Source organism: Callorhinus ursinus, unplaced genomic scaffold (genome assembly GCF_003265705.2).
Source record: "Callorhinus ursinus isolate GAN/ISIS: 27379988/994484 unplaced genomic scaffold, GSC_fseal_2.0 scaffold9, whole genome shotgun sequence".
NCBI lineage: Eukaryota > Metazoa > Chordata > Mammalia > Carnivora > Otariidae > Callorhinus > Callorhinus ursinus.
Window position 1 is genome coordinate 17,647,151 of NW_027397071.1, and position 13,007 is coordinate 17,660,157.

The 13,007-nt window shown below is 34.4% G+C and overlaps 1 protein-coding gene across 1 annotated transcript in view; it reads right to left on the reverse strand.

Annotated features, from left to right (window-relative positions):
• The window catches only part of AGL (amylo-alpha-1,6-glucosidase and 4-alpha-glucanotransferase), a 75,978-nt gene that overhangs the window by 18,357 nt on the left and 44,614 nt on the right, over nucleotides 1-13,007 (reverse strand). The window contains exons 25-27 of the mRNA XM_025872274.2: nucleotides 11,121-11,223; nucleotides 7,741-7,966; nucleotides 6,434-6,545 (exon numbers count right to left, since the gene is read on the reverse strand). Of these exons, the coding sequence (XP_025728059.1) occupies nucleotides 6,434-6,545; nucleotides 7,741-7,966; nucleotides 11,121-11,223 (441 nt within the window). The remainder of the gene's footprint in view (nucleotides 1-6,433; nucleotides 6,546-7,740; nucleotides 7,967-11,120; nucleotides 11,224-13,007) is intronic.

The following is a 13,007-nucleotide window of genomic DNA, read 5'->3' on the forward strand; positions in this document are numbered from 1 at the left end:
CTTAAAGATGTAATTTATATTATTTTCTCTTACTGAAATGTTTCACAATTAAATCTAAAAACTATAATAATTTAGAGATATCCCAAAAATGTTCTTTTAAATATAAAATCTACTTCTATTTAGTTCTCTAAGTGAAGGATAAAAAAAGTATCAGTGATCTTACCAGTTCAATCATGTATACAATTTGTATGTTACCACTATAAACACAAAATTAACTAAAGGAGGTCTAACTACTGTTTAAAATATAATTTAGAATGTGTAAGAAGGAATTTAAGTTTTTTTAAAAGATTTTATTTATTTGAGAGAGAGACAGTGAGAGAGAGCACGAGTGGGGGGGCAGAGAGGGAGAAGCAGGCTACCCGCTGAGCAGGGAGCCCGATGCAGGGCTCAATCCCAGGACCCCAGGATCATGACCTGAGCTGAAGGCAGATGCTTAACTGACTGAGTGACCCAGGCACCCCAGAATTTAAAGTTCTTGAGTCTACATCAAAATTTGCCAATGAGTTAGTCATCTGAAATATCTGAAATAGATCACTTAAAAAGATTATCATTTTACATTAAAAACAATAGTGTTTAAAAAAAAACAAGAGTCCACAATCCTATTACCCTAACAAAACTATTACATTTATGTATTCCTTTCTAGTCTTTTCACATATTTTCATAAATATTTCATATCCAACTATTTTTCATGTATTAGATTCAACACCCATAAGTCCTTAATATTTGTCTTTAATATTTACATTATCTTAATACTATACAAATTATAAAAATTATGATTTGTAGGAATTACAGAATTTTTCATTCAAGTCAATGTAAACATTTCCTGTTAAACATAAGGATTGTTTCATTCTTTTATGTGATTATAAGCACTGTTATGATCAATATCATGTAATATGACTTTTTTGTGTATTTTAGATTACTTCACAGACTAGAGTCCCAGGAGTGGAATAAATTCATGAACAAAAACATGAATATTTTATATCTCATAAAACATATTTGGATATCTATCAATCTATCTATCTATCTATCTATCTATCTATCTATCTATCTATCATCTATCTATCATCTCCAAGTTGCTTTCCAAGAAGAATGGGTCAATTTACAATGCCATCAGTAGTATCTGAACACATCTCAAAACTAAAAACAGTTATTTGTTACTGTTTGTTATGGATTGAATTGTGTAAACACCCAAATTCATATGCTGAAGTCCTAACCCCAGTACATCAGAAAGTGACCTTATTTGGAGATAGTAATTTAAAAAGTTAATTGCATTAAAATAAGGTCATTAGCCTGGGCTCTAATCCAATTCCACTGGTATCCTTATAAGATGAGGAAATCTGGGTACAGAAAGAAGCTGATGTGACGATATAGGAGAACACCATGTAAACATGAACATGGCCATCTACAAGCCTAGGAGAGGGGCCTAGAAGAGATCTTTCTCTCACAGCCCCAAGGTCGAGTCAAACCTGCCAACACTTTAATTTTGGACTCCTCACCTCCAAAACTGACAGACAATATGTTTCTGTCATTTAAGCCACCCAGTGTGTGGTACTTTGTTATGGCAGTCCCAGCAAACGAATACATTGTTTTTCCTAATAATAAATAGTAGAGTTACAGCACTATGTGCCATGCACTATTCTTTTTTTTTTTTTTTAAAGATTTTATTTATTTTGACAGAGAGAGAGAGACAGCGAGAGAGGGAACACAAGCAGGGGGAGGGGGAGAGGGAGAAGCAGGGCCCCCGCTGTGCAGGGAGCCTGATGTGCGGCTCGATCCCAGGATCCTGGGATCATGACCTGAGCCGAAGGCAGACGCTTAACGACTGAGCCACCCAGGCGCCCCGGGCCATGCACTATTCTAAGTGCTTTAACATACATATTTCATTGAATCCTCATATCAACCTTAGGAGGTAGGTGCTATTATTATCTTTCTTTTACCAAAGTAGACAAGAGAGGCAAAGAGAAGTTAAAACTTATCCAAGGGAACACAGCTAGAAAAGGAGTAGAGGGGAATTTTAAGACAGCAGGTCTGCTTCTAGCATTGGTGCTTTCCTTTATGCTACGCTGTCTCTTACAGTAATTTAGTAGGGAAAAATGGTGACCCACTTTAATTTTAATTTGTTTGAGTACTGGTAAGACTGAATGCTTCTCTCGTGTTTATTAATGTACTATGTATGCATGTCCTTAGGCAAACTACTTTTACCTCCTGTTCCTATTTCCTGTACTGTGAGCTAGGGATAGAAGGACTAGCCTCCAGAAAATGTTTGCAAAGTAATACAGAAAGGCAAGGAAGTTTATAATTTATTTGATATTAAATATATGACAATAATTGGATAATCAATGTTTAGTGGTTTCCCTCTCAGAGATTTAGTGGAGAGCAACAGAAACACACACAAAAAGGTACAAGGTTAAAATAACTATAAAAGGATAGGTTGCTTCAAATACACAAAAAAGTATGAAGAAATCCAATTTTTGTAGTTCCTGATGAAATGGCAAAGTATCCCAGGCTACTGGCTCTCATCCCAAAATCAACCCTGGAGAAACTACAGAAGTAAGTGCGAGGTATTGATTTGAAGAATTCAAATAATTTTTGGGAGAAACTGATGAAAACAAGTGGAATCTGACCAGTCACTCTTGGGTTTTTCATTCTACCTTGGCTTTTAAGGTTGTTGTATTATAAGCTAAGGAGATTGCCTCTTTTCAGTGCTGTATGGAGTAACTAATAATCAAGGGAACATGAGCTTATTGAGAAAAAGAAAACATTAGCTACCAGAGGAGTCTTAAGTACTATAAAAGAGAAAGAAGCTGAACAACATATCCCACATAAAGCAGAATTACTGGAACAGATGGACAATAATATAAAATAAGCAAAATAAATATCCTCAAAGACATAATAATATTCTTGAAGACATTATTAATATAAGAACAAAAAGTCATTAAAAATGACCACGTGGAGATGTTAGGTCTAAAATTTTTAGTAGCTGAAATAAAGAAAACAATAAAGGGACTAAATAGATGCATATGACTGAAGAATGAATTAGTGAGATGGAAGATCAGATTGAAAATCTTCCAGAGGCAGCAGGAATGGGTAAGAAAAAAATAGATAAAATATAAGAAAAGAGCTAAAAGCTGTGTGGGTAGAAATAAACAAGAAGGTATCCAAATAATAGTACTCCCAGAAAGCAGAAAAGAGGAGAGGAAATAGCTGAAGAAATAAAATGATAAATATTCCAGAATTAAGATCTCAGGTTGAAAGGGCTCATAGAATGCTAAATGAAACAGCTAAGAAAAGTCAGAATAAAATCCTGAATGAAAACAAAGAGATGGTTCTAAAAGCTTCAAGAAAGAAAGAGTAGATCACCACTAATGGAACAAGATGTAGGTCAACAGACCTCCAACAGAAATATTGGAAGCAAGGCAATGGAATAATATTTTTTTTAAATACTGAAGGAAAAGAACTTGAACTAGAATTTTATGTGAATTATGTCATTTAAATGTGAGAACATAATAAAAAAATTTCCAGTACTTAAAAACACTCTTGAAGATAGTGCTTACATCACAACAATAAAAACAACTATAGCAACTTATAGATCACATACTTTTTTATTGGGCACAGTTCTGAGGTTTCATAAGTAATAAATAAATGAGATTAATTCATTGAATTAACTCAAGTAAATAAATCTTGGAGGATGTTGTAAGAGATATGGAAAGAAAAGATGATGAAAGTACACATTAAAGTTTATTGCTGCCTAGAAAAGGCAATAACCAAAGAAAAGAGAAAGAAAAAGTGAGTGAGAAAGAAAAAGTGAGTCAAAACAATTCATTAAAATAGAGGTGGGGCACATGATGAATTACTTGCTTTGTTAGGGATCAGTCGGGATTTTAATAAGTTAAAGAAACTAACATAGAGATAATAAGTTATATAGATATAGGTCTTAAGAACAAGAACCATAAGGACAAGATGAAGGGATTAAAATGGAAAGAATTGTTTCTTTTCTATTTGTAAAAGGCAAGCCTACAAAGTTAATAAAAGTAAATGTAAGACATTATCTTTGTGACACGAGGGTGGGGTAGGATTTCTGAAATAAACTATGGTGAAGGACATCATAGACAAGGTTAATTTGGCTTTTAGTGGAAATATAGACTAGTGTAATCATTATGGAAAGAAATTTGGTAGTATTTAATCAAAGAGCATAAGAGTACAGTACATGCAGCTCTGATACAGTAATACTAAGTGAAATAAGCCAAACACAAAGGACAAATACTGTATGATTCCATGTATATGAGGTACATAGTATAGTTAAATGTATAGAGGCAGAAAATAGAATAGTGGTTACTAGGGTTAGGGGAGGAGAGAATGGGAGTTATTGTTTACTGGGTACAGAATTTCAGTGTGGGATGAGGAAAAATTCTGGAGATGGATAGCAATGATGGTTATGCAACAATGTACTTAAAGCCCCTGTGTACTTAAAACAGTTAAAATGATGTATTTTATGGTAAAATGGTAAATATGTGTATTTTGCCTCACACACAAAAAACTTCAATAGTAAAAAAAAAACCAATAATCCAATTAAAAAACGGGCAAAAGACACAAACATTTCATCAAAAAGAGATACAGATGATGAATAAGCACATGAACAGATGTTCAATACCGTTAGTCATTAGGGAAATGCAAATTAAAACCACAATGTGTAGTGTACCCAACCACCAGAAGAGCTTTAAAAAAATGATTAACATCAAATGCTCCTGTGAATGTGGAGGAATTGGATCTCCAGTTTACTGGTGGGAATGTAAAATGGTACAACCACTTTGGAAAACAGTTCAGCAGTTTCTTATAAAACAAAATCCATACTTACCATATCACCAAATCACATTCTTGGGCATTTATCCCAGAGAAATAAAAATTTTTGTTCACACAAACACCTGTATATAAATGTTTATATTAGCTTTATTTATTAACCAAAAAATGGAAAAAACCAAAATGTCCTTCAACAGATGAATGTTATGTCATGAAAGAGAATACCACTGAGCCATACAATGGAATAAATTATTGATATATACAACAGCTTGGATGGATCTCAAAGGGAATTATGCTTAGTGAAAGAATCAATCTCAAAAGGTTACATACTATATGATTCCATCTATATATATTCTTAAAATGATAAAACTATAGAGATGCTGAACAGAGTAGTAGTTGCCGGAGACCAGGGATTGTTGGTGTGACTCTAAAGGGGTAGCACAAGGAAGATCTTTGTGGTGATGGAACAGTTCAGTATCTTGATTGTGGTGGTGGTTACATAAAGCTATACATGGGCAAAATTACACAGAACCACACACACATATGTTCACACACAAATGAGTTAATGTAAAAATAGTTAGAACTGAATATGGTCTATAGTCTAGTTAACAGTATTAAACTAATGTCAGTTTCCTGATTTTGATATTGTACTACAGTAAGATATAGATGTAATAAGGTAAGATATCCTTACCCTGGGGAAGCTGGATGAAGGCTTCAGGATACTCTTATGTATCATTTTTGCAACTTTTTTTTTTTTTTTTTTTAGTAGGCTCCATACTCAGCCCAGAGCCCAAACTCAACCCTGAGATCAAGACCTGAGCTGAGATCAAGAGTAGGGCACTTAACTGACTGAGCCACCCAGGCGACCCATTTTTGCAACTTTCTATCAGTCTCCAATTCTTTCAACATTAAGAAGTTAAAAAAAATCTACATGCACATAAAACAGTATATGTTTTACAGAACATAAATAAATACACAGAAATGCCCTGCATATGTCTTTGCATCACTTCTTGTATGTAAAGTCTCTAAAGGGTAATAAAATAAATTATCATTAGCCTTGCATTGGCTGCTGATGATAGTATGCCATAAAAATAGGAATATGATGAAGTTCTAAGAGGTTAGAAAAGTAAATCTATTTTAACTCTGTAGATGAAACTTTTTACAAAAAGAATTTTGTAGGAGTCCAAGTTAAAAAGACAGATTGTAAATGAAATCTTAGTTCTGCCACTTAGTAGCTCTGTGACCTCTCTCAGAGGCAAGCTACTCTGCTTCAGTCATCTTATCAGTACAAATGGGAACAATACAACTCATTCCCAATGGTTCTTGGGAGTGTAAATGGGAATAATATGGGTAGATTAGTTAGCATAATGCCTAGCACATAGTAAGCACTTATTTGTTATTATAATTATAAATGCAACCACCAAAATTACCTCTAAAATTGGCTGACAAAATACATAAAATTTTATCTTTCCTCTAGAAACTCAAACTAAACCGGTAAGATCAGGAACTGTGTTAAACTTTCTCATTGTTATAGTATGAAGTTTTACACACAAATAAAATATTTGTCAAATACATGAACAATTACAGGGCTTAATTCCACCTCATAAGTAAATCTTCACTATGTAAAGTTATGTACCTTCATCCTTCATGTTTCGATCTATCTGTGGACCAGCATTCCTTTCTCGGAATTTTATGCCCTGCATGTGTCTTTGCATTACTTCCTGTATTACTTCAAACAATGGTTGATCCTGTTTAAGACATAATGGATATTATTTCTGTTAGAAATGACATTTTTCTTACCTTCTCTAAAATCCCACAACTGAGATTTTGTGAAACAAATATTGTCCTTTGGGGAAGAAATGGGGATCAGAGACTGGGGAAAGAAGGAGCTCCTATACACTGAATCGTACAGTCAGCCTTTGGCATACGAATGTTTAACATATTGTAGTTTTGACTATTCATGTCTGTGACATGAAATAGTTTGTAATTTTGCTGACATGTGAAAATGATTCTTGTGAAAATTCTTGTGTATAATTTCTATTAGAGTGAATTGTGCAGCTAATAAATGTATCTATCTTAAACAGAGATCTAAACTTTAAACTGGCACCGCTGTTCTTACTCATCCACATATATAGTAATGGGGATAAATTACATACTGAAGTGATACTTTAGGTAAAAACATTTTTTGAGAAATGTTCTTTGAATATTTCATAATAAAAACATCATGGGGACACAGATCTCTGCTAACTCTAAGGTGGTTTAGAAGTCTTCCACAGTCACATACCAAACAAACTATAATGTAAAGGTAGGCAAAAGTACAGTATCATTGTGCATTACTGACTGGGAAGAAAACCACTCAAAATGTTTATTTATTCTGCACTGTTCACAGGATAAACTCTGGACTACCTGGATTGGTGATCAGGCTCTCTACAACCTGGTTCACCCTTTCCCACCTACTCTTACTACCCTGCAGGTACCCTCCACAAAAAGCCAAACTAGACTAAGCAGTATTTCCTAAACTGTGCTTCAATCCACCCTGCACTTTATTTTTCCTTTCACCTCTAAGGTCTTCCCACAACTTCCCTCATCTCTGCTGAAATCCTACTCACCTTTAAGGTTCAGTTTAGGTGAAATTTTAGCTACTTTATGAAGTCTTCCCTGAGAACCACCTACTAGATTATCTCTCTCCCTTCTATGCACAGCATTTCCCATACACCTCCCTTTACAACGGCCATATTATGTACATATCATCTCTTCTATCATGTTGCAAGTTCTGTAAGCAAGAAGCAAGTCTTAGCTCTGCAACTGCTCATAGAACTAGCAGGTGCTAAACATATACCAATACTTGAATTTTTCAGATTTGGATTCTTTATTACATACATTTTTATATTAGAAGCTAAAAGTTATTTTTCAGGAAAAAAATTGTTTGAAGAGGATTTTTACCAGTGTGCCGGCAGACAAAGGAACAGAATCATCTGTAGGATACATTCTGGAAACTGGGCACTTGAGAATGTCTAGGCCATTTGGAACCATTTTACAGTAATCCTGAATACACTGTAGCCACCACCACACAGCATCCCGGCAATTGTATCTGGCATAAGTTCCTTCACCCAGGAGATTAGGAATGAGACCGTGTCTTAGGGTACCAGCAAATGCTAAAATAATATTCCTAAAACAACAGAATTAAGTGGATCATTTGACATGAAAACAATCACTTAAAAAATTTAAGTCCCTTTTTGTGACTATTATTTCAGATGAATTTTCTCTCTTGTCCCTATTTTTTGAATTTTCTTGTAGAAAGTGGTCATAATATGAGAGATTAAGCACTGAATTAAAATCTTGAAACCTTAATCCTAGTCTTGGCTTTTTCTCTGACAATCTGTGTGGCTTACCCTCTTTGGGACAGTTTTTCATCTGTGGATTTAGGTATTGGACTGGCTTTTTAGGGTCCCTTCTAGCTCTAGATTCTACTTTTGAAATCTGTGGTATGTCAAAATCTAAGTAAATACGACATGAACTTTATTATTTTAAATACCAAAGCAAATACGTAAGAAAAGGGCAAAAGGTGACCTTGAAAATCATGATTTATTTTCAAAAACTGGTAGAGAACACTTAGTCTTTTAAGTATTATTGTACTATAATATACCAAATGACAACTTCATAAGATGGGATGGCATTTCTAAAAGGGGCATGAAACTAAGACTGGGGTTTAAAACCTCGCATTGCCATCTGTATGATCTAGGAAAAGTCATTTAAAATGTCTAGGCCTCAGTGCTTTTTGGCTAAACCATTTAGAAATTTAATTAATTGTGTATCTCAGTTTAATGCCCATCTCTTAAAAAACAGTGCAATAAAAGCCTTTCTTGTATTCTGCAGTACAAGTGTTAGTATGGATAGTGACACTTCCAATTAATAAAAGGTCAGAATGTGGCAATCAGTTACCATCCAGAACAATGTCATACACTTGAAACTTGAATAGACCTCTGTCCATGAATATCTCTGCAGAAGGAGGAAGGAGAACTCTCTGTGGTACAGATAGCCACGTGCCCACCAAAATGGCTTTCCTACATGCCTCAACCTACTTTTCAGCTGGCTGTGGCCAGATTACTGGATTCTAAGGCAAGAAGGTGAATGGAACTGATGTATGTTAAGTGCATGGAATAGGTGTATTTTCCTCACACTCTTTCCCTCCCTGCCAGCTGAGTGGAGAGTAGTACTCAGAGGCCCTAGAAGATGGTCGATTCTCAAGATGAAGGAGCCTATATCCCTGAATCACTATGTGGAGAGCTGCCTCCTGAACACCCATTTTGGACGAGAAGCAAGAAATAAATTTCATTTGTGAAAAACCATTGAAATGTAAGAATTTATAATTTATAACAGCTAGCAGTACCTTAACAAATACATTATCCTCTCGGAATCATCTAAATCGGGGTTGGCAAACTTTTTCTGCAAAGGACCAGACAGTAAATATTTTAGGCCTTGTTGGCCATATATATGGTCCCAGTCATGTATTCTTCTTTTTAAATGACTGTTTAAAATAGTAAAAACTATTCTTTGCTCCCAGGTCATATAAAACAGGTGATAGGCCATATTTCTCTGACCCCTGATCTAGATAGTCATATGTAAAATTAAGAAGCACAAATTGTTGATAGCATATAAAAGTGATAATTGGGAGGCCAGATAACAAGGAAAATAATAATAATGATTTTAAAAACTAACATTTATGTAATGCTTAGCATGTGACAGACACTTCTAGACATTCATTTAATCCTCACTAGGGGTGCCTGGCTGACTCAGCTGGTGGAGCATGTGACTCTTGATCTTAGAGTTGTAGGTTTGAGCCCCACGTTGGGTGAAGAGATTACTTAAATAAATAAAATCTTTTAAAAAAAAGATTTTATTTTTTTTATGTGAAAGAGAGAGCACACGCACGCATGTGAGTGAGCATGAACAGGGGGAGGGGCAGAGGGACAAGAAAACTCCCTGCTGAGCATGAAGCCCTACACAGGGCTTGATCCCAGACACTGAGATCGTGACCTGAGCCAAAGCCAGATGCTTAACGGACTGAGCCACCCAGGCACCCTCAAAAAATAAAATCTTAAAAAGAAATCCTTAGAAAAACCCTGTAAGTCCTATCACCATTTTAGAGTACAAAGAGGATAAATAATGTATCAGTTGGTAGTTTGGAACCAGGATTAGAACCTGGCAGTCTGGCCCAAACTCAAGTACTTAACCACTACACTGCGCTGAATCCTGATGTTCCATTTCCTACTTCTTAATCACAGTCATTTAGGAACATTTAAGGAAGGAGCAAATAGCCTTCCAAATTTCTACAGTCTCACAATGGTCTCTTAAGTGAGTAAGAAAAGGTCTTATTATACTGTAATAGGGAAGAATGTAATACATTTCAGATGCCCACTTAGAAATCTTCAATTTAAAAAAGAAATTTTCAATTTTAAAAAGACCAAAACCAGAACTTTTGTCATTTGAAGAGGCAAACTTCAGTTTTTTTGAATGACATCAAAACAAAGTATCACATAACTGCTTTTTCTGCTTAAAGTTTTAACTTGCAGAGCAGTGCTGTCAAATGGTAGCCTTGGGCTGCTGAAGATGACCTGGAGCCCTTGTGGAAACACAGATTTCCATCTGCTACTCTACCCTCTCCAACCCCAGAGGTCCAGCAGAAGGACCAAGAATTTGCATTTCTAGCAAGTTCTAAGGTGATGGTGACACCGCTGATCTGTGGTACTGATCTGTGTTGATTTGAGTGGCACTGCTGTACAGCTTCTCTTTTCTACTGTTGACAATTTCATTCCTATTATTGTGACATAAGAAAACATTATTTTAAGACTAAAAGACACAACTGGAGGTTACAAGGCCTCACAACACTTAGAGGAAAACCTGATACTATAATTCTTTCTACAGGACTCAGTCTTCATTATAGAAGGAAAAAAATGACAGAATTCAAATTTTACCTAAAAGTTCATCTGAGTTCTTAAACTTAATTTGGGCATAGAAATTTTACTCTTTAGTGAGTGATGTTAGTAACATGGTTACACATTTCTTATTTTTACTGAGATCAATTAGCAAACGTTGAAGATAATCTGACTCGTAACATGAAGGACTAGAATATAATAACTTCGAAGATATTCATTCCTTTGAAATTCTATGATCTTACTAAATGAACATGTAAAAAAAAAAAAACACTTAAGGAAAACATACCTCCCAAATGTTACGAGTAGATGGTAAGAAGGAAAGTTTGAAGAGCATGTGAAAAACATTTAGATATAAACTTGCATTGCAACTTTTTAGAGATCTCTTACCTGGCCTCTAAACAGCGCCCAGTAATCAGCAGTAGACCTCTCAGTGCAATAAAAGTATCTCTTCCCCAGCAGCGGAATATACCAGAAGAAAAATGAGGTAAGCCTAACAGAAAACAACAAAGTAATATGTTAATCTTAATAATACACACAAGCCTATGAACTCCATTACTATAGGCCAGTTCCTCTAAGTCAAGGGGACAAGAATGGAGGAGTCTGCAAACCCTCTAAAACTGTCTCCAAAATGTGTGACTATACCTGTTAACATTTCTGTGATGAGGTTCCATATTCTTGTGCTCACACTCTCTCCCTCTCTCTCAAATAAATAAAAAAAGTGTTACAGTTTGTTGGCCAGTTTTTACAAAAGAAAATAAGGATTTCAGGTGCCAAATGACTTGAACATTCTAGGTAATTGTAGCCTTTAGGCACGAGATAAAATAGGGTGATTGATGGATAAAATCTAAAATTTTACTTCTAGACTGAGTTTAGTTTCTTATAAAACATGTCAAGAATACACTGTTATCCTTATTTGTACTAAAAACAATAATCAGTAGGAAAGTAAAGGAAATTAGCATTCTACTCAAAAAAGAAATAAGCTAAAGCAAAAATATAACACATATTTCAGGAAGGGAAAACTAAGGACTTAAATAAAATGTACACAGTATTCATTCATAACTATCTTCTAAGCATTTAACGCTATCTAACAAAGTATAGAACTGTACTCATATTTGCAGACAGGTTTTGGGGGGTTCATTTTAAAATGAATACCAAGGCCTTTGGTGATAGTAGGACAAAAAAAATTATAATTGTAAACTTGTTAGTGTGGAATGTACAGAACACTCCCTTGGGATACTGGAAGAAAATATCAAATCTTCTATTTATATTTCTCAATTTATCTTTATAGTTTCTATTTTTGTTTTATACTGTACCTGATTATAAGTATATTGAGTATCATAACTTCTATCAATATAGCATTTATAATATCAGTATATCAGTATATTTATTTTGGGAGTGCTTAACAATAGCAGTGAATAATCAAAAATGTTGAGATCACTATTTTGTGTAATAGGCTCCAAAGCAGTAGGCTTTAAAACCAAATTCTGCACATCGATTTTTTTTCCACAATGACCTAGTTCAGTTTCATGAGCATCTGTATGGATTCACAGGGGAAATATCAGTAGCAGGAGAAGATGAAATAGTTGAATGAAAATCTAAAACATGGTTATGTAATTAAAGCATATAATCATTCTAAATGAAAAGTTAATTTCTTTTTTAGTTGTCAGGTCTTACTAAGTCTTTTTTCTTGGTCTGAGGTAGATGCAAAGTTAAGGGTAAACAGAGTAAATCACATAAATACTATTACTTTCATCCTGCAGTTTGGGAATTTTCAGTTGAGTTTGGAAAGTTCTAAATTCAGTGGCCTTAAATGTTAAGCACTTTCTATAAATAGTTTGAAGTACATTAAAAAGAAAATACAAGCCTGTTCTTAGATTTGTTACTTAATTCAGGTTTTAATACTACTTTCAGGAAAGGATGCCAAAAAATATGGCTGAAAGCATTTGAATGCAATAAGACATATAATAAAAAAAAATATTTAACATTTGTTTTGTGTTTTGTAACTTGTAGAGGATCTTTCCATTATCTCTTGGTAATTTACAAGATTGAGTTAATTTTTTAAATTGGGAAAAAAGTATAATACAAAAAGGTAGTAAAACAAATCTGATAAAAACATAAAAATGTCAATAGTCGGAAAAAAACAGAAACATGCAGAAGGATTAACCAGCCACAATGAAAAACACACATAAATAAATGCCTGTTGCACAGTATTAATTAAATAATAAGCACAAATATTAGTTCTACAAGTGAATATAAAATTTTACTAAGCAGTCA